The sequence below is a fragment of the Marmota flaviventris genome, chromosome 18 (genome assembly GCF_047511675.1).
Source record: "Marmota flaviventris isolate mMarFla1 chromosome 18, mMarFla1.hap1, whole genome shotgun sequence".
Taxonomy (NCBI): domain Eukaryota; kingdom Metazoa; phylum Chordata; class Mammalia; order Rodentia; family Sciuridae; genus Marmota; species Marmota flaviventris.
This window is the reverse complement of record NC_092515.1, coordinates 46,739,896-46,759,816: the sequence shown is the minus strand read 5'-3', so window position 1 is coordinate 46,759,816 and position 19,921 is coordinate 46,739,896. Positions and strand designations below refer to the sequence as shown.

At 42.1% G+C, this 19,921-nt stretch overlaps 1 protein-coding gene and 1 long non-coding RNA gene across 21 annotated transcripts in view; one reads left to right on the top strand and one right to left on the bottom strand.

The window, feature by feature from the left end:
• Positions 1-19,921, bottom strand: part of LOC139702694 (tRNA-dihydrouridine(20) synthase [NAD(P)+]-like) — a 121,721-nt gene that overhangs the window by 42,148 nt on the left and 59,652 nt on the right. For 4 of the 20 annotated variants that reach the window (XM_071604483.1, XM_071604485.1, XM_071604490.1 and 1 more), the window contains one exon: positions 10,351-13,311. In XM_071604483.1, coding sequence (XP_071460584.1) covers positions 13,258-13,311 — 54 coding nt within the window. In that variant the 3' untranslated portion in view covers positions 10,351-13,257. The other 16 variants (XR_011705265.1, XM_071604497.1, XM_071604482.1 and 13 more) reach the window with 14 other exon arrangements.
• LOC139702696 (uncharacterized) lies at positions 13,478-16,167 on the top strand. The gene is made up of 2 exons (XR_011705267.1): positions 13,478-13,594; positions 15,481-16,167. It is a non-coding gene; the product is annotated as an uncharacterized lncRNA (long non-coding RNA).

Sequence of the window (19,921 nt, the reverse complement as noted above, 5' to 3'; positions counted from 1 at the left end):
TTCTTAATTACTTAGAGTAATTAAGTGGAGGAGTACTCTATTTCAGTCAGTCTTCACTATTATTTGCAGTTGCATATTTTCAAATTCATCGATTTAGTAAAATTAATTTATAACCCTGAATCAATACATGTGGTGTTTCCAGTCATTCAGGGACAGACAGTAAGTGACAACAAATTGGAGTCACCTGATGTACATACACATCTCCAGCTGAGTTCAAACACAGTGCCACTTGTCTTCTTGTTTTAGCTCTTATACTGTAAAAATGAGCCCTTTTTATGGCATATTTAGCCCTTCATTTTGTGTATTTTGGTGCTTTTTGTTAGTGATCTCACTGTTTAAAATGGATCCAAGCATAGTGCTGAAGTTCTGTCTATTATCTTAAGCAAAAGAAGGCTGTGGTGAACCTAAAGGTCAAAACACTTGTATTCGATAAGCCTTGGTTATGACAATATAGTGCTATTGGCTCTTGAGTTCAAGGTTAATGAATCAATGATATATTGGTTGGAGCTGCCAGTACCGCTCCACGAGAGCATATGCTTAACATGCACAAGGCTCTGGGTTTGAACCCTAGCTCCTAAATAAATAAACAGCATGTCTTTGAACAGAAACAAATGAAATAAACTAAGTGTAAGTGATGATCAGATGATGAAAATATGACCAGAGGCTAGCAAAAACCTAATCCTGTATTTCCCCTAGGGTCACCTGGTTCAATAGTCATGAATAGATTTTAAGTGTTTCTCAGCAATTTAACCGAACATTAACAAAAATCAACTACATCTCATATATCCTTCTTCTTTTTTTTTCTTAGTTGTTGATTGACCTTTATTTTATTTATGTGTGTGGTGCTGAGAACCAAACCCAGTGCCTCACACATGCCAGACAAATGCACTACTGCTGAGCCACACCAGAAGCTCAACAAAAGCTTCTATCATCATTGACTTTCAAAGATGACTAATATAATAAAAATATACAATGTGGCAGATGGGTGAATATACCTATCTTGAAGGCTGTTTTGAGAACTAAGATCTTTAAAGCATGTAAAGCATTTCCATAAATGGAATCTGGAATTATCATCCCAGCATTGAACAGCTTAGAAGGCTAAAAAGACATGTTGGGAGAGGTAATCGAAGTAATCTCTCACAGAGAAAGCTTAACACTGGCAGGAAGAAAGGTGAGAGAACCACAAAAACTAGGGTGTGCTTATAATGAAGTTTACTGATAAAAGCAAAATACTGAAACCCCAGTAAAGGCACTAGGGAAACCAATTTTAATGTATCTGATAGGCAAAAATGTAAAAAAGTGGCTAAACAGTATATGCCACACAATCCCAAGGGAAGGGGGCACAGATAAAAAGTGGTCACATTTTTAAATATTACACATTTTTCATAATATACGCGTAGGAAAACCCACATTATTCCTCTTTATGCTTAATTCTTTTGTTGTGGTGGTGGTACATGGGAATGACCCCAGAATCTCATGAACGCTGGGGAAGTTCCTACCACTGAGCTACATGCAAAACCCTATAATAACCTTTCTTTTTGGTACTGGAGATTCAAACTAGGGGTAATTTTCCAATGAGCTACATCCCTAAGCCTCTTTATTTTTAATTTTGAGACAGGTCTTGCTAAGTTGCTGAGGGTAGCCTCCTGCCTCAGCCTCATGAGTCACTGGGATTACAGAGGTGTGCCACTGTACCCACCCTGATTAACTCTTTAAGTATGAGATTATGGAGGATTTTCATTTTCTAGGTTTTATGGATTCATAATATTGATTTTTTTCATAACATACAAAAATGTAAATAAAAGAAAATTTGACGAAATTGAGTCATGACTTTTTGTGAAATATCAAGATTTGATATATACATGTGTATATGTACATATGTATGTATCAGAAACCTCAAAGATTACCACAACTCTAATTAAAGCAGAATCAGCCTCATCAATAAACTAGAAGAAAACCCACAGTTCACCACAAGCACTTCCATTTTCACAGGGCTTAAGGTGTACAAACTACTTACTGTTTCCTTATCTTATTTCGTCTTCACTTTAACTATACAATTTAAGTAAACTAAGGCTCATAATTACATTTGAATGATAAGAAATTGTGGTGGAAAGAAGTCCTATGACTTGCCCAAGTCACAGGCCAGGCCAAGCACTGAAGCCATTGTGACTTCAAGGATCCTAGGGTCCCTTCTGTATACGAAACATGGTCATTTCTATGTCACCAAGGCATTCTTAGCCTGCTTCACATCAGGCTTTAGGTGGAGAGCAATGACTGCTCTCAAGGGAGCACATGATCCACACACATTATGCAGCCAGGCAGGAACCCAGGTAGGGCCAGTGGTAGTGTCACCTAAGCCAAATGAGCACACACACAATTCTGGGCCAGGGCTGGACTCACCATTGACAACTCTCTTGCACTGAAGCATCTTGAGGTCAATCAGCTCCTGTAGAGAAATTGGAGAACAATGGTCAGTCCTGGACATGTAGATCCTGGACACAAGAGAAGGCCTTGGACTCAGGAAAACCACCTTCATTTCACATCACATGGGTATTACATGGACGGTCACACTAGTACTAACAACAAATCGTGATTTGGGGGATACGTAATGTGGTCCTCTCCACCCAAGCATGGAAAACAGGGCCCTGAGTAAGCTATCCTCAATCAGGTTATCAGGTTATCTTAACAGGAACCTTGGAGATATTTGAGGAAGGATGAGCCACTCAGAGAGCAGATAACTACCTAGAACCTGGATACTGAGATATTCTCCTCATTTATTAGTCTCAGCTCAAGCCCACTCCCCTCAAACAACCTCTCACCTCCATCCCTAGGCAGAAGGTGACAAGTGAAGAGCTCTGAAGAAAGGCCTAATGAATGATAAAACTGGGACCAGGGCAGAGAAGCATAGAGACGAAGATTTGAGATGAACACAGGAATGAAAAGTCTATCCAGTGAGTTCCCCAACTCAGGAAACATTCAAGCAGACACAGAAAGAAAAGAAATAAGGGGTTCTTCAAATTTAGTATCATAAGCATGGAGGGAGTTGGGCACCATGGCACATACCTGTAATCCCAGCCTCAGATACTTACTAAGACCTCAGTAACTTAAAAAAAACCTGTCTCAAGATTAAAAAAAAAAAAAATTAAAAGAATTGGGGATAGGGGTCAGTGGTAAAGCATCCCTTGGTTCAATCCCCACTACCATAAAAAAAAAAAATAGAAAGAGGGCTGGGAGGGGCTGGGGATGCAGCTCAAGCAGTAGCACGCTCGCTTGGCAAGTGTGCGGCCCGGGTTCGATCCTAAGCACAACATACAAACAAAGATGTTGTGTCCGCCAAAAACTAAAAAAAAAAAATAAATATTAAAAATTCTCTCTCTTAAAAAAAAAAAAAAGAAAGAAAGAAAGAAAGAGGGCTGGGATTGTGGCTCAGCGGTAGAGCGCTCCCCTAGCACGGGCGCAACCCGGGTTCGATTCTCAGCACCACATAAAAATAAATAAATAAATAAATGCATTGTGTTGTGTTGTGTCCATCTAAAAAAAAGATTCATTCTCTCTCTCTTTAAAAAAAAATTGAGGGCTGGGGATGTGGCTCAAGCGGTAACTCGCTCGCCTGGCATGCGTGTGGCCAGGGTTCGATCCTCAGCACCACATACAAACAAAGATGTTGTGTCCGCCAATAACTAAAAAATAAATATTAAAAAAAAATAGAAAGAAAAATTAATATGACATTTCCAGATAAACAATGAAATACACCTCATATGATCATTAGGATGGCTATTATTTTAAAAAGAAAATCATAGGCATAAATTTGTCAGGGACAAATCCTCTAAAAGGGAAACGAGGAAAACTATGCCATTGATAATAGCTTCAAAAAAAAATACTTGCAAATTAACCTAACAAAAGAGGTGAAAGACCTCTACAAAGAAAACTACAGAACGCTAAAGAAAGAAATTGAGGCAGATCTTACAGGATGGAAATATCTCCCTTGTTCTTGGATAGGAAGAATTAATATGTCAAAATGGCCATATAACTAAAAGCATTATACAGATTTAATGCAATTCCAATCAAAATCCCAATGACATTCCTCATAGAAATAGAAAAAGCAGTCATGAAATTCACCTGGACAAATGAGAGACCCAGAATAGCCAAAGCAATTCTTAGCAAGAAGAATGAAGCAGGTGGCATCACTATACCAGACCTTAAATTATACTACAGAGCAACACTAACAAAAACAGCATGGTACTGGCACCAAAATAGACTGGTAGATCAATGGTACAGAATAGAGGACACAGAGACTAACCCACATAATTACAGTTATCTTATTTTTTTATTAAAAAAAATATTTATTTTTAGTTGTAGTTAGACCCAAGGTATTGTACCTTTATTTTTTTTTTTTAATTTATTTTTATGTGGTGCTGAGGATCGAACCCAGGGCCTTACATGTGCTAAGCTAGCGCTCTACCACTGCGCCACAACTCCAGCCCCATTTACAGTTATCTTATATTACACAAAGGCTCCAAAAACATACATTGGAGAAAAGACAGCCTCTTCAAAAATGGTGCTGGGAAAACTGGAACTCCATATGCAACAAAATGAAATTAAATCCCTATTTCTCACCATGCATAATACTCAACTCAAAGTGGATCAAGGACCTAGGAATTAAACCAGAGACCCTGCGTCTAACAAAAGAAAAAGTAGGCCTAGATCTCAATCATATCGGATTAGGACACTATTTCCTTAAGAGCACTCCTATAGCGCAAGAAGTATAAACAAGGATTAATAAATGGGATGGGACTGGGGCTGTGGCTCAGCGATAGAGCGCTCGCCTCACAGGCGCGAGACCCTGGGTTCGAACCTCAGCACCACATAAAAAAAAGTGAAATAAAGGTCTTTAAAAACAAAATTTAAAAAAAAAGAATTAATAAATGGGATGGATTGGAACTAAAAAGTTTCTTCTCAACAAAAGGAAAAAATCAGTGAGGTGAAGAGAGAGCCTACAGCTTGGGAGCAAACTTTTACCACTTGCACATCAGAGCACTAATCTCTAGGGTATATAAAGAACTGAAAAAGCTAAACACCAAAATAACAAATAACCCAATCAATAAATGGGCCAAGGACCTGAACAGACACTTCTCAGAAGAGGATATACAATCAATCAACAAATATATAAAAAGATGTTCAACACTCTAGCTATTAGAGAAATGCAAATCAAAACTACTCTAAGATTTCATCTTACTCCAGTCAGAATGGCAGCTATTAAGAATACAAACAGGGCTGGGGATGTGGCTCAAGCGGTAGCACGCTCGCCTGGCATGCGTGCGGCCCGGGTTCGATCCTCAGCACCACATACAAACAAAGATGTTGTGTCCGCTGAAAACTGAAAAAATAAATATTAAAATTCTCTCTCTCTCTGTTTAAAAAAAAAATACAAACAATAATAAGGGTTGGTAAGGATGTGGGGAAAAAGGCACACTCATACACTGCTGGTAGGACTGCAAAATGGTGCAGCCAATATGGAAAACAGTATGGAGATTCCTTAGAAAACTTGGAATGCAACCACCATTTGATCCAGCTATTCCACTCCTCAGTTTATACCCAGAGGACTTAAAAACAGCATACTACAGGGACACAGCTGTTAGACCAGGACGCAAGAAAAGAGCACTGACTCCAATTAAAATCAAATTAAAGCAAGCTTATTATTTCGACCGGCCGGGCTGCCTCTCCCACCCAAAACCGCAGGAACAAGACAGCAGCCGCAGCTTTCCTGCAGTTCAGCTTTATAGCCCAGAAAGTTACACAAAGGGGGGTTACAGATAACAGAACTCTGAGGAGCATAACACAAACGGTAGTTTACAGTTTTTGCTGGCCCCAACATCAGAATCTATGAGGATCATTAGAGCCTCAGAGAGGGTCGTTATCTGGCCAAGGAAGGCCAATATTTATGAGGTGTCACTAAAGTTTCAGAGAGGGCTGCTATCTGGTCAGAGAGCCAGGCATGGGTGAGTTCAAGGCACGGGCAGGCATTCCAAGCAGGTTCAGAATTTGCAGTAATTTATAGTAAAGCCAAAATTATCTTTTCATGGCTTTGTGGCGAGATGGCTCCCAATTTTGAGAGAAAATCAGGTTGGGTCTATCAACAGCCACATCAATGTTTATTGCAGCACATAATAGCTAGACTGTAGAACCAACGTGGATGCCTCAGTAGATGAATGGATAAAGAAAACGTGGTATATATATACAAAATGGAATATTACTCAGCAATAAAAGAGAATAAAATCATGACATCTGCAGGTAAATGGAAGGAGTTGGAGAATATAACGCAAAGTGATGTTAGCCAATCCCCAAAAAACAATGTCGAATGTTTTCTCTGATATAAAGAGGCTTATTCATAGTGGGGTTGGGAGGGGGACCATGGGAATATTAGAGGAACTCTAGATAGGGCAAAGAGGATGGAAGAAGGAAGGGGGCAAGAGGTGTAAAAAAGATGGTGAATGAGATGGACATCATTACCATGAGTACAAGTACGAAGACACAAATTGTGTGAATATACTTTCTATACAACCAGAGATATTAAAAATTGTACTCCATATGTGTAATAGGAATTGTAATGCATTCTGCTGTCATATATGAAAAATTAGAATAAAAAATCTGAAGGGTTCTGTGTTTGGGATTGGTGTCCCTGAGGACTTCATGGCTGTGACATGCTTGGTGCCTGGGAAAGTTCCTGTGCAAAGGCATAGGATGCCCCGTTGCTATGGTAATGCCCTCCATGCTAGAGTCTTATCAGCTTCCACCATAATCTTAGGCACATAACTCCTGGGAATAAAGGAACTTGTTTGCTTGGTAACTATGTTTCACCAAGATCAGGCACTCCTGGAGCTGCCAGCGTAACAGTAACTTCAGACAATGGACCTCCTTGAGAAATGTACAAATTCCTGAACTTTACATATTGTAATTATGAAAGGTAACTTCAGAATAAGCAACCTTACTGACACTCTAAACAATAATGTGGTTATTGGTACTAATGATCTAATGTTACCTAATGTTATCCCAAAGGACTTAAAATCAGCATACTAGAGGCTGGGGTTGTGTCTCAGCGATAGAGTGCTTGCCCAGCATGTGTGAGGAACTGGGTTCGATTCTCAGCACCATGTATAAATAAATGAATAAATTAAATGTCCCTCAACATCTAAAATAATGTTTAAAAACAATCAGCATACTAGAGTGATGCAGCCACATCAATGTTTAGAGCAGCTCAATTCACAATAGCTAAACTATGGAACCAACCTGGGTGTCCTGCAACAAACAGGCACTTCAGAAATGAAGAAATATGAATGGTCAAAAAATATGTGAAAAAAATGTTCAACATATCTAGCAAAATTAAGAAATGCACATTACTACACTGAGATTCCATCTCACTCCAGTGAGAATGGCAATTATAAACAATACAAGTAACAATAAATGTGGGCAAGGATATGGGGAGCAAGTAGAAACTTGGAATGGAACTACCAACTGATGTAGTTATCCCACTCTTTGGTCTATACTCAAAGGATGTAAAATCAGTATACTACAGTGACACAGCCACATCAATGTTTAGAGCAACTCAATTCACAATAGCTAAGCTATGGAACCAACCTAGGTGACCTTCAACAAATGAAAAGAAAAAGAAAATGTGGTATACATACACAATGGAATATTACTCAATCATGAAGAATAATGAAATTATGGCATTTGTTGGTAAATGGATGGAACTGGAGAAAATTCTGCTGAGTGAAATAAGCTAATCCCAAAACACCAAAGGCTGAATGTTCTAATATGTGGATGCTAACCAAGAACAACAGAGGGTAGGAAGAAGGGGAAGAATATAATTCTACTGGATTAGACAAAGGAAAACAAAGGGAAGGCAGTAGGAAGGGGAATGGGAAGGACAGTTGAATTAATAAGACATAACCTTCCTAGTCTCCTAGTCTTGTTTTGAATATAAGACCAGGGTAACTCCACATCATGTATAACAACAAGAATAGGATCCTAATTAGAATAAGTTATACTCCATGTATGTATATTATGCCAAAATACATTCTCTTATAATGTATAACAAAAAAGAACAAATTTAACAACAAGAACAAAAAAAAAAAAAAAAGAATCCTGTGTCCTAAGCTGAGGATATATAGTTCAGTCCCAGAGTACCTGCCTAGCATATACAAGGTCCTGGGTTCCACCCTCAGCACTGCCAAAAAAATAAAAAATAAAAAATCCTTTCTGCTCCAAAAGAAAAATTAAAAAAAAAAAAAAAAAAAGAAAGAAACAAACTGACTCCACTCCACCACTGGCCATCACCCCTGGTACCCCCTCACTTCTAACTCCTTCCTTCCTCTAATTCCTCAAACATGCAACTCATCTATAAATATCTCACTTCCCCTACTTCCTTTCCTTCAAGCCACCTGCCTATACTTGTTCCACGCTTATGTAGCTGAAGTTGTAGTCAGCAGTCCTTTTTCTGCCTCCTTTTTTTTTTTGAAGAGAGAGGGAGGAGAGAGAGAGAGAGAGAGAGAGAGAGAATTTTTTTTAATATTTATTTTTCAGTTTTTGGCGGACACAACATCTTTGTATGTGGTGCTGAGGATCGAACCCGGGCCGCACGCACGCCAGGCGAGCGCACTACCGCTTGAGCCACATCCCCAGCCCCCTTTTTCTGCCTCCTTGTTTGCTGTTCATCTTTAAGCCCTTAACTCCTCACCAGGCCCCAGTGACCTCATTCTCACATATACCACCATCAGTCTTCTTGCAATTCAATCTCTCTGTACCATCTGACATTGTTCACAGACCTGACTTTTGCCTTCCCTAACAGTACTTTTTAAATATTTTCAATTGTACATAGACACAATATCTTTATTTTATTTATTTATTTATTTTTATGTGGTGCTTAGGATCAAACCCAGCGGCTCACGCATGTGAGGCAAGCACTGTACCACTGAGACATAACCCCAGTCCATAGACTCTTCTTAATTTGCCTATTTTCTCATATTTTTACTTCTCATGTTGACTCTTGTTCTCAAACACCCCACACAGAATATAGGGTATTTTCCTCAACTCCACTCACAGACCTTCCCTAATCTCTACACAGTGGGGTCGACCCCTCTCCAATTGAACATTTTATCTTAGAGTAACTGTGGGTTCACATGCAGCTGTAAGGATGTGAGAGAGATCTTAGACCTAAGTACTCCTTCACCAGTTTCCCCAATGGCAACATCTTAACTATAACACAAAATCACAATCAGGATACTGACACTGACACAGGTAAGAAACAGAACGATCCCATCACTACAAGGATTCCTCTTATTGCCTTTTAGAGCCACAGTCATCCCACTGCCTATACTCAGGGCTGGGATTGTGGCTCAGGACTGGGATTGTGGCTCAGTGGCAGAGTGCTTGCCTCACACATGTGAGGCACTGGGTTCGATCCTCAGCACCACATAAAAATAAATAAACAAAATAAAGATATTTAAAAAAAACAAAGCTCTCCAGATTAATTCTGATACATACTCAATTGAGAACCACTGCTCACATTCCTTCATCATCCAACATTAGCTACTCCTTTAATTCTATTTTTCCTGATAGATTTTTTACAATATTTTTTAGCTGTTGATGGACATTTCCTTAATTTGCTTATATATTTGAGGTGATAGAAATTCAGGCAAGCACTCTACCGCTGAGTTGCAACTCTAGCCCCTTGACAGATCTTTTTAAACCTGGGTCTAAAGCCTACTTTTCTCCAGAGCAGTCAGCAAGTATATCTACTGGCCTACCAGCTATCACCACCAGAAAATCCTATGGCAACCCAAAACCAACCTCATCCAGCTTCATTAGCCTGATTCTGGTCCTTTTCCTCTTCTTCCTAACCTCTGAGTCCATTTACTGATGTTCTGAATGTATGTTAGCTCCTACAGGGGCCACGGCACTTCCCCAACTTGATGCTCATCTACTCATCTCAGCAACCCTAACGCCTCTGTGCTGCCCAGGATGCTGGCCCTCAGCAGGGCCCACAGAACTCATCAGTGCCTGCCTGTTGCTCCCCTCCCACCTTCAACAAACACCTGTGTGGGGAGTTCCCATCCTGCCTCCCCCACTCCTGACCACTCCCACATCCAAATGAGGAGGCTGCACTTGTGGGAAAGCCCTCCCAGAAAACCAGGAGCACTTACCTCACAGTAAACAATGTCAGCTCCATAATCCAGGGCCAGCAGCCGCATTGGGAGAGTGCCAACCCGAACCACAGGGGCTAAGATGAGTTTGTTGTGGTAGCACAGAGAGACACTATTCACAATCATTCCTCCTCTGTTTCACCTGAAGAACAGGAAAATAAGGGTCAGAAATTCAAGTGGAAACAGTCCCTTCTTTTAGCAAGGACAGGTTTTCCTTTTTCCTTCCAACCCACAGTCATTTGCGTTCCTTTTGTCTGATCTTATAAAACATGCATGTTCAGTCATTCATCGAACCACTATTCATTAAGTACTTAATCTCTGCCCAGCACTGTCCTAGTCTCTTGGAATACATTAGAACACAAAACAGACAAAAATTCCTGCTCAGCACAGCTTTCATGCTACTGGAGGAACACAGGCAAAAGTCATTAAGCAGCAGATTGAAAAACTGGTAGGGATCTGTAAGAGAAAAGAGCAGGTGATGAACTGCAAACTTTGCCTTTCTTAAAATGCAGCAATCTTATTTTTACTTTTTTTGTTTGTTTCTTTATTTTGTTTTAACACAGGGTCTCATTCATTATATGGCCCAGGCTGGTCTCCAACTCCTGACCCAAAGATTCTTCTGCCTTAACCCCCCAAGTACCAAGGACTGCAAATGTGTGCTGCCAGTCCTGGTGGGCTGCAATTTTATTTATTTATTTCCTTATTTATTTATTTATGTATCTTTACTTTTAGGTGGATACATTAGTTTGTTTTTATGTGATGCCTAGGATCGAACCCAGTGCCTCATATATGCTAGGCGAGCACTCTTTCACTGAGCCACCACCCTAGCCCCTTATTTATTTATTTTTGTGCTCAGGGTTGAACCCATAACACTTAACCACTGGGCAACACCCTTAGCCCCTTTTTTGTTATTTGAGTCAGCAACTGTTATCTGTTCTGGCTTGGTGCAAGAGCACATTGAAATGGAGGAAAATTGTCAGGTCAGACTTCCAATGAGCTCTTCGTTTTTAGGAAGAATCATAAAAGTAGCATAGAAGCTGTGCTGGAGGCACACACCTATCATCCCAGCTACTTGGGAGGGTGAAATAGAAGGATTGCAAGTGCAAGGCCAGCCTAGGCAACCTAGTAAGACACTGTTAAAGGGCTGAGGATAAAGGCATTATGAGAGCTTGCCTAGCATGTTTTGAGGTTCTTGGTTCAAGACTTTCCCACCAAAACAAAAGGTCTCTTAATATTCAATACAAATTTCCTTTTTTCTTTATTTTTTTTCTGTGTGTGTGTGTGTCCTGCTGGAGACTGAACCCAGTGCCTCACTCCTACCTTGCAAGAGCTCTACCATCTGAGATATTCCACTAGTCCCAGATACATTTTTCTCCTGCATATTTCCAATCCACACTTGATTGAATCTACAGATTCGCAATCTGAGGATAGGAAGGGTCTACAATCAAGAGAGAACTTTTCAGGAAGTATGATTAGTGTAACTCTCTTTTACAACTTGAAAACCTGAATTTCAGTCAAATATTCTTACTGACCAGGCCTATGTGAAATAAGTCACATAACAAAGCTGAGGACTTCTGGATCTTTTCTATTACTATCTGTGAAATTACCATACCTGAGATAGAAGGTGAGTTGGCTGTGAGAGTGGTGTATTCGGGATGGGAAATATGGAAAGGTAACAAGGAAGCAGAAAGAGAAATTTGACTTTAAAAATAAATTTTTTTAATGTGAAGAAGAGATGTCACCCCTAAAAAAAAAGCCTTATCAACTTACCTCCCACTTCAGAGAAAAAAAATAAGCTTAGGGACACCACCTTGTACTGCGAGTTCTGAGCCAGAGTGGAGCGGGAATTGAGCTTAGATTTATAATTCCACACCCTTGTCTCAGTCCCCAGGCCTACCATTCATTCAGACGCTGGGAAAACACGTATTACCAGTCTTTCCGCATATCTGGAAACGTCACCGCATCCCTCACCCAAGGAATTTACAAGGGGAGCCTGGCACTAAACAAGCCATCAACAAGGGCAATGAGGACGACAAACGAGAACCTCAAAGAATGAGGACCCGATCTCCAGAAGACACCAGCCCACTAGGTCCATAGGACCAGGGCCCCACTGACACCGGGTATTGCAGGCCCATGCTCCTGCCTCCACAGCGCTCCCCATCCAAAGGCGGTCTAGAGCTGGATGTCGCCATCCCGGTGCTGATCTACAGACCTAGCAGTCACTGAAACGTAGGGAATCCTGCCCACTTCCTGAGGCGTCTCCAGCTCCGCACCTTACTGAGCCGAGCCAGCCGCCGTACGCTAGGAAGCGGCGCATGCGTGACGTCACTGACGTGCGCCTCTCCAACAACAAGGGCAACCTGACTGTCGCGCGCCCGACGTTGCTGTGGTTGGTCGTCGCTCAGTTGCTGTAGGCGCCCTCGACGATCCCTTCCCAGTGGTGCTCATTCCGCGAGCTCTACCGCGGCGGCAGGAACAACGACAGAGCGTGCGTGGATTGCCCAGCGGCCTTAGTTAAACCAGCCAGCGCGCCTCACGCTGGACCGTTGAGAGTGCTCGCCTCGCGTGACTGGGAGCATGGAGCGCGCACAACTAGAGGCGCCAGCGCTGCAGGGCCTGCCTCCGACGGCAGCTTCGCGGACCTGGGTCTGTAGCCCGGGTTGCTGCGCGCACTGCACGATGCTGCTCGCGATCCCGAAGTCGTTCGGCCCACCACCGTGCAGTCACGCACCAGACCCCCACTGCTTCACAGCCACCACCTCCTTTGCGCTGCAGAAACCGGCAGTGGCAACACTCTGAGCTATTTACTTCCTCTGTTGCAAAGGCTTGTTGATCGTCCAGCTCTGGAAACCCACCGCATACTTGCTCCTCGGGGTCTGGTCCTTGTGCCTTCCCGAGAATTAGCAGAACAGGTGCAGCCTGTGGCCCAATCGCTAGGCTGCTCCTTGGGCCTGCGGGTACAAGAACTAGGAGGAGGTCATGGCATGCGTAGAATCAGGCTGCAACTGTCCAAACAACCTTCAGCACATATAGGCTAGTTGCTGCTCCGGGGGCTCTATGGAAGGCCCTGAAGAGTCAACTGATCACCGTGGAGCAACTCTCCTTCATGCTGTTGGATGAGGCAGAAACATCTTGGTGAACTACATCTTGGAAAAGAGTTATATAGCCCAAGGCCCAGCTTTCTTACAAGACCCTTTCAACCCCAAAGCTCAGTTAGTGCTGACGAGTGCTCTGTGTTCCATCCCCAACGTGAGACACAGATATCACAAGGTTGTTTTTTTTTTTTTTTTTTTTTTTTAAACCAAGAAAACAGAGATAATATCTTTTTGTATAATGAGCTTCCAGACTCTACTCATACCTTGTGTGTGCAATCCTGGCATTTACAAGAAAGAGTAAGTTTCAAACCACAATGCCTTCTGCAGACATCCTGCCTGCTGATACTCTTTGTAAAAATCTTTCTGACCAGAGGAGAAGCTTAATTATGGCAAGGGTCTTCAGTGTGGGGGTCTCTGGCCTCCTTCACTGGAAATCGGGTGGGAATATATTCTGGATGACCACAAAATCAAACACCTAAGCCTTCAGGGGCAAATGCCAGCCTCAGTGAGAACAAGTATCTTATAATGCTTCTAACAGTGCTCCCAAGACATACTGCTTTGCACAAACAGCCTCCTGAGGCCTAGACAGCACCCATGTGGAACTGGTTGTTAATTATGATTTTCCCCTCACCCTGCAAGATTACATCCACAGAACAGGGATTGGGAGCAAGGTGTCAGGCACAATCATCAGCTTTTTGACCTATCCCTGGGATGTGAGCCCGGTTCAGAAGGTTGAACTTACAGCTCATCCAAGGAGAAGCCTTCCAGGGCTAGCATCCTCAGTGAGAGAGCCTTTACCTCAGTAAGCCTGTTTTGGGCCAACTAAAGTAGAATTCTGGATAAGGAATCTTTTCTAGTGTCCTGGGTGGGTGAACACACTTATCATTTTCACTGCCCTTAATGCCTCTCAAGGCCTGGTGAGCTGCTTGTGGCTTTGAAAGATAAGGTACTGGCCACCTTTGGAACAGTGAAGCATGGGACCATAGTAGCATAGCCTTTCATGTAATACATGAAGAATAAACTTTTTTTTTTCATTTTAAACTTAATTCACATCAAAGGAATACACAGAGATGTCTGTCAAACAGAACAATAGTTAGAAAGCTGAAATTCCTAAAAGTAGGGTCAGATGCTGGCACTGCACACCTAGTAAGCCCCAGATTGCTGATCCACATGTGCCTCTGTGTCCTTTTTCTTCTGCATCATCCTCAGGCAGCTCAAAGTCTTCACAGACCAGAACCCAGCTATTTTCTGTCTAGAAAGAGTTTTAAGGCCATAAGTTGAAAGATACTAAACATAATCTCTTCCAATAACACTGGGATATCAGCAACTGTACTGGCCCCACAGTATTTCCCTTCTCTGAAGAAGGTAAAAAGAAAATTCCAAGAAATACATGCTGGAGCATTCTCATATATGTGGGAACTTTCCAACCTGACTACATTTTTCTTCCAAGCACATTTTATTTTCTAGAAAGGAGACAGCAATAGGTGGTCTCTGACCTTAATTAAAATAATCTCAGAGCAAAACAAGAATTCAGGAATTCAAATTTGATCCATTCTTCTGCTTTTGTTCTTCATGCCTGGTTTCACTTCCTTATTCATAAACACTTTGGGGAACATTTCACTTTTATCCAGAGTTCCCCAAGATTCTCAGAGAGCATATATTTGGGTCAATCTTAAAATGGGTTTTATTTTGTGTCGTGGTATGCTTTCAAACGATAAATGATGCTTTATCGGCTGCCTTAACAATTATCACTGGGGCAGAACTTCATTGTATTTGATAATTCACACTCCAAATTGCCACATGTAGGACAAAGACTCAGATGATTTTATTTTCTTTCATTGCAGTACTGTGGATGGCAAGCTCTCCACCACTGAGCTATATCCCAGGCCTACTGTTTCTTTTTTCCTTCTCAGAAATCATATAACTTAAGAAATTTTTGGAAGGATGAGACAAGAGAATCGCAAGTTCAAAGCCTGCCTTAGCAATAGTGAGGTCCTAAACAACTCAGTGAGACCCTGTCTCTAAATGAAATACAAAACAGGGCTAGGCCTGTGGCTCGGTGGACAAGTGCCCCTGGGTTCAATCTCCAGTACAGGGGGGAGGGGATTTCTTTTCCAGTTATAGAAGGGAGAGACTGAGTGAGGGCTTTTTGTGATAATATTAAGGTTAGATGTTCTCTCTAGGAATGGGGAAGAGAGATCTGGTTCTGCTGCTTCCACTGGCTTCACAGAACTCAAGTACTTTGACAGCAAGCATCCCTTGAAGAGACAGGGAAAGGCTATGCTTGGGAAGCCAAGAAGATAAGAGGGCTTCATTCAGAAACAGGAAGCAACAGGAGAGCGAGGTCCTGGTGGCAGAGTATATAATAAAGCAGAAATGACTGATCAGTTCTGATTTTCTTTCTAGCAGCAGTGCCTCCCACATCTCCTCCTACACCTGTGTACTACCATGTCCTCTACCAAGGATGTGGAGAAACCCAGGTGGGCTGGCATGGGGAGACATACTGCCTAGTTGGTGGGTACTGGCTCTATAGAGATGCTCCCTTGGCCACTCCAGCAAAGGCCAAAGCAGAGAAGCCAATGCAGCGAGCCAGGGGGGCTCCCAAGAAACGCCGATCTCCAGCAGAGACAGAAAAGACCCTGGTTGCCCTTGCCCCAAAGTTAGTGGCTTAAAGCAGAGTGGCAAGAGACCATTGCCACAGAAGTTTGCTGGATGGGCCTCTGTAGAGAGCACAAACATTGACTACACAGGACAACTAATACAACTTCTTCTGTTTTTTAAATTATAATTCCTATATATTTTACAGAAAAAAATTATTGTTTTGTTAATTATAAAGTTATTAAAATGTACAAAAAATTGAGAGAACTGAAGATGGTTTCAAATTATTTTCAATGGTGTCACGGCTAGGACCTTGGTTTAGCTTGTCATAAGGACTACTGCAGCTTGTACTGGTGTCTTCAGAGCTTGGCACGACTGGATCTGTATTTAAAAGTCATCCATTAACTCCTCACTGGCTATCAGTGACTTTTTTGTAAACAGTTTTCCCATTCTAAGGGGCTTTTCTTCATCCATTCACTCATGGTTGCCAGTTGGCTAAATAACATATGATGCTTAAAATACTCACAAAAGCGGGAAATACAGTGGAAATGCCTCCCAGATCCCACATGGGCACCAACCCTGCACACAACAGAGCACGCTGGAGCCCTGCAGGCTTAGCACCCAGCATCTAGAATTCCTTTTGTCACAATACAGTTGTTCAAATCTTTTTTTCCCTATAATGATTAACCGTATCAATATGTGATTATATATTTAATAAACAAATTTTTAAAATTAGGTAGTCTTCACTAAATATGTTCAGCTAATCCATCTTCTGAAGTCTCCACTGCCCCTACTTGAGACAGAACTTCAGTCAATCTGCATGAGCCTTTCTCAGCCAGGGGTTCCCTTCCATATAAACTGCCACAGGCAAGAAAATGGGATTTGAAAGGAGAGGCTCCTTGGAACAAAGCAGGGCTAAAGCTGGCCTTGAAGAAGACCTGGCATTCCTTTGCGCAATGCTGTGCAGTGCCTCCTTGTGCAGAACACAGAACACTGCACTCTTCAGAAAGAGGGGCCAACTGGTGACCTATCCACCAAATAGGTCCAGCCCTGACTCACTGCCAGAAACATCAGCACAAACCATCGGCTAGGCTTCCTGAAACTGGAAGCACTGTTTACCCAGGGAGCCCCCTGCCTGTGCTCAGCCAGGCACAATAGCTATTGGAACAGGAAGGATTGGGGAAAGTCAGTAGCGCCACCCTGAGCCTCTCATGCTCCTTTATTCCCAGTCCTTTATGACCACAAGACACCCCATACTCCTCAATAAATTTTTCTGTAACAATGTTTGACTTGAAATTCAGCTTATTCAAGGTCAAGCTTCAAACACCCTCGTTCCCTTGAAGTACATTTCTACATGGAGGACTTGGTCTTCTAAGGACTTCTGTCTTCAGAGGGACTTTCAGGTACAGTTTTTAACATAACGTCTGCAATGATGCCTAACTGAATGATGCCTGGGTCAGCACCCAGATCAGTTCATCAAGAAATGAGAGCCTTGAGCTGAGGGTGTAGCTCCGTGGTAGAGCACACACACTGTAGCATGCACGAGACTAATGGGGTTCCATTCCCAGAGCCAAAACAAAAAAATATGCTAAGTGCTTCCATATGTATGTGGTATATGAGTGTGTGTGAGAAGACGGGCAGGAATGAGAAGATGCTGGTCCATCTACAGTCTACCCATCCAGCTATTCATTTATTCAACAAGTGTTTTTGAGAACCTGTTACATTTCAGATAGCAAGCTGCTAGCTAGCTACTTCCAATATATTAACAAATTAGTTTCTCTCATTAAAGCACCACCAACAAAGGATGAGATAAGGATACAATACAATTTCAGGGGCAGCAGTTGTAGCTCAGTCACAAGGTGCTTGCCTAGTGTGGGCCAACTCCTGTGTTTCATTCCCCAGCACTAAACAAAAATTAAAAAAAAAACAAAATTCAAGTAATTAAAATTGCCATACAGGGCTGCGGATATAGAGTGCTTGCCTCACATGCACAAGCCCCTGGGTTCAATCCCCAGCACCACAGACACAAAAAAAGTGCTATACAGGAAAATAAAAGCATAGAGTGATAAGGAATAGTTATACAAAACAGTCAGAGAAGGCTTATTTGAAGAGAGGGCATTTCAGCAGAGATGGGATCAAGAGAGTCATGTGAGGAGCTGAAGAGAGAATTCCTGGACCAAAAGGTACACAAAAAAACCCTGAGTTAGAAATGAGACTGAGCTACTCAAGGAGCAGAAAGGTTACTGTGGCCAGGAAGGAAAGCCCCAGAAGAAGGAAAGTTGTGGTTGGAGAAGCAGGTATAAGGAAGACCCCAGTGGGCCACATCGGCAATACTGAGGAGTATGGATCTTGTTTTAGATGTGAAGCAGGAGGTTATAGGATAGATTTGAACAGGGTAGTGAAGAAATCTGATGCAGATGCCAAAAAGATCACTCTGGCTGTGTGAGCCTTGGCAGTAAGGCACTGGCTGTTACCAGTGGAATGTCTATCTCAGCAGTTAAGGGGACAGTTGGTGCTGGGGAATGGGGGTTGGGGGCAGTCAACAGGGAAGGAACAGCACAAGGTTTGGCCTGTGTCACATCAGCAGCCCATAATTCACAGTGTGGCCTGAGCAACAGAGCAAGACCTTGTCTCCAAATAAAATCTTCTAACAAATACCAGTTTATAGGAAAAACAAGGAGTAGAGGAACATGTTCAATGACACCATGGAATGCAATCATCAAACTCATACCAGAGAAAACTCTAAGGACAAGGACATGATTTTTTTCAACAAATAAATTGCAAGGAAGAAAAAAGAGGGAAGAGGAACCTACAGATGGAGCCATAACATACATGAAGAAGAGCTATTAAAATTCAAATACATCTATTAAAAAATGGGACAAGCAGGGAGATTTCAACATGATAATTTATGATAATAAAAGTATTATTAACTTTGCTACACTCATAATGTTATGGCAGTTGATGGTAGAGTTGTTTTTAAGTTTGTTGTTTTTGTTTTATAATTTTTTTTTAGTTGTAGATGGACAGCATGTCTTTGTTTATTTTTATGTGGTGCTAAAAGATCAAACCCAGTACTTCACAAGTGCAAAGCCATCGCTCTGCCACTGAGTGATTTTGAATTTTGCTTTTGCCATATTGAGCATTGAACCCAGGACCTTGTGAGTGCTAGACAAGCACTCTACCACTTCTACTACTGAGCTTCATTTCAAGCCCTTCTTTCATCATTTTTTTTTTCATGTTTGACATTTTCTCTTTAAAAAATAAGTAAGAGTTTCTAAGTACAGCTTGATGTTCAGTCAGACTTGGAATAGTAAGGGCTCAGATGGTCATTTCATTGGGTCACTCATCTTGTGGCAGCCATGGAAAGGAAGGCGAGTGGGTCTTCTGGGGTGGGGGTGCCAGTGAACAAAGTGCTCTTACAGAAGTGTCTCCGACAATCACACACATGAGCTGACCACACTGAACAAAGAGATGGCAAGTCTGAACTTGAGGCTAAATGTCAGATCGTAAATGCTGTGTAGATATTTATTTGGTTAGAACTGGTGCCCCTGCTAGCCACCCTTCTGCTTGCTTATGCCAGCACATGTGATGACAGGAGACTTGTTCAGCAGCCTCCCTGAATGCCCTAGCAAATGGCCAGCACCAGTAGCTGAGCAGCAGAGGATGTCTGAACAAACAGATGGATATAAGGAAACTGAGGCCTTTCCTAGTGAAAGGAGCAGAAGAGGAAGGATTCAAGGAAACCATGTGTCCTTGCCACGAGGGACCAGTTGTTCCTCTGCCTGCCCCACAGCACTGGCGCATGCCCGTAGTCCCAGCCACTTGGGAGGCTGAGGCAGATGAATTCCAAGTTCCAGTTCGCTCTTAACAACTTACCAAGATCTTATCTCAAAATAAAAATTAAAATGGGTTGGAGATGGGCTGGGGTTGTGGCAGAGCACTCGCCTTGCATATTTGAGGTTCAATCCTCAGCACCACATAAAAACAAATAAACAAAATAAAGTTATCATGTCCATCTACAACTAA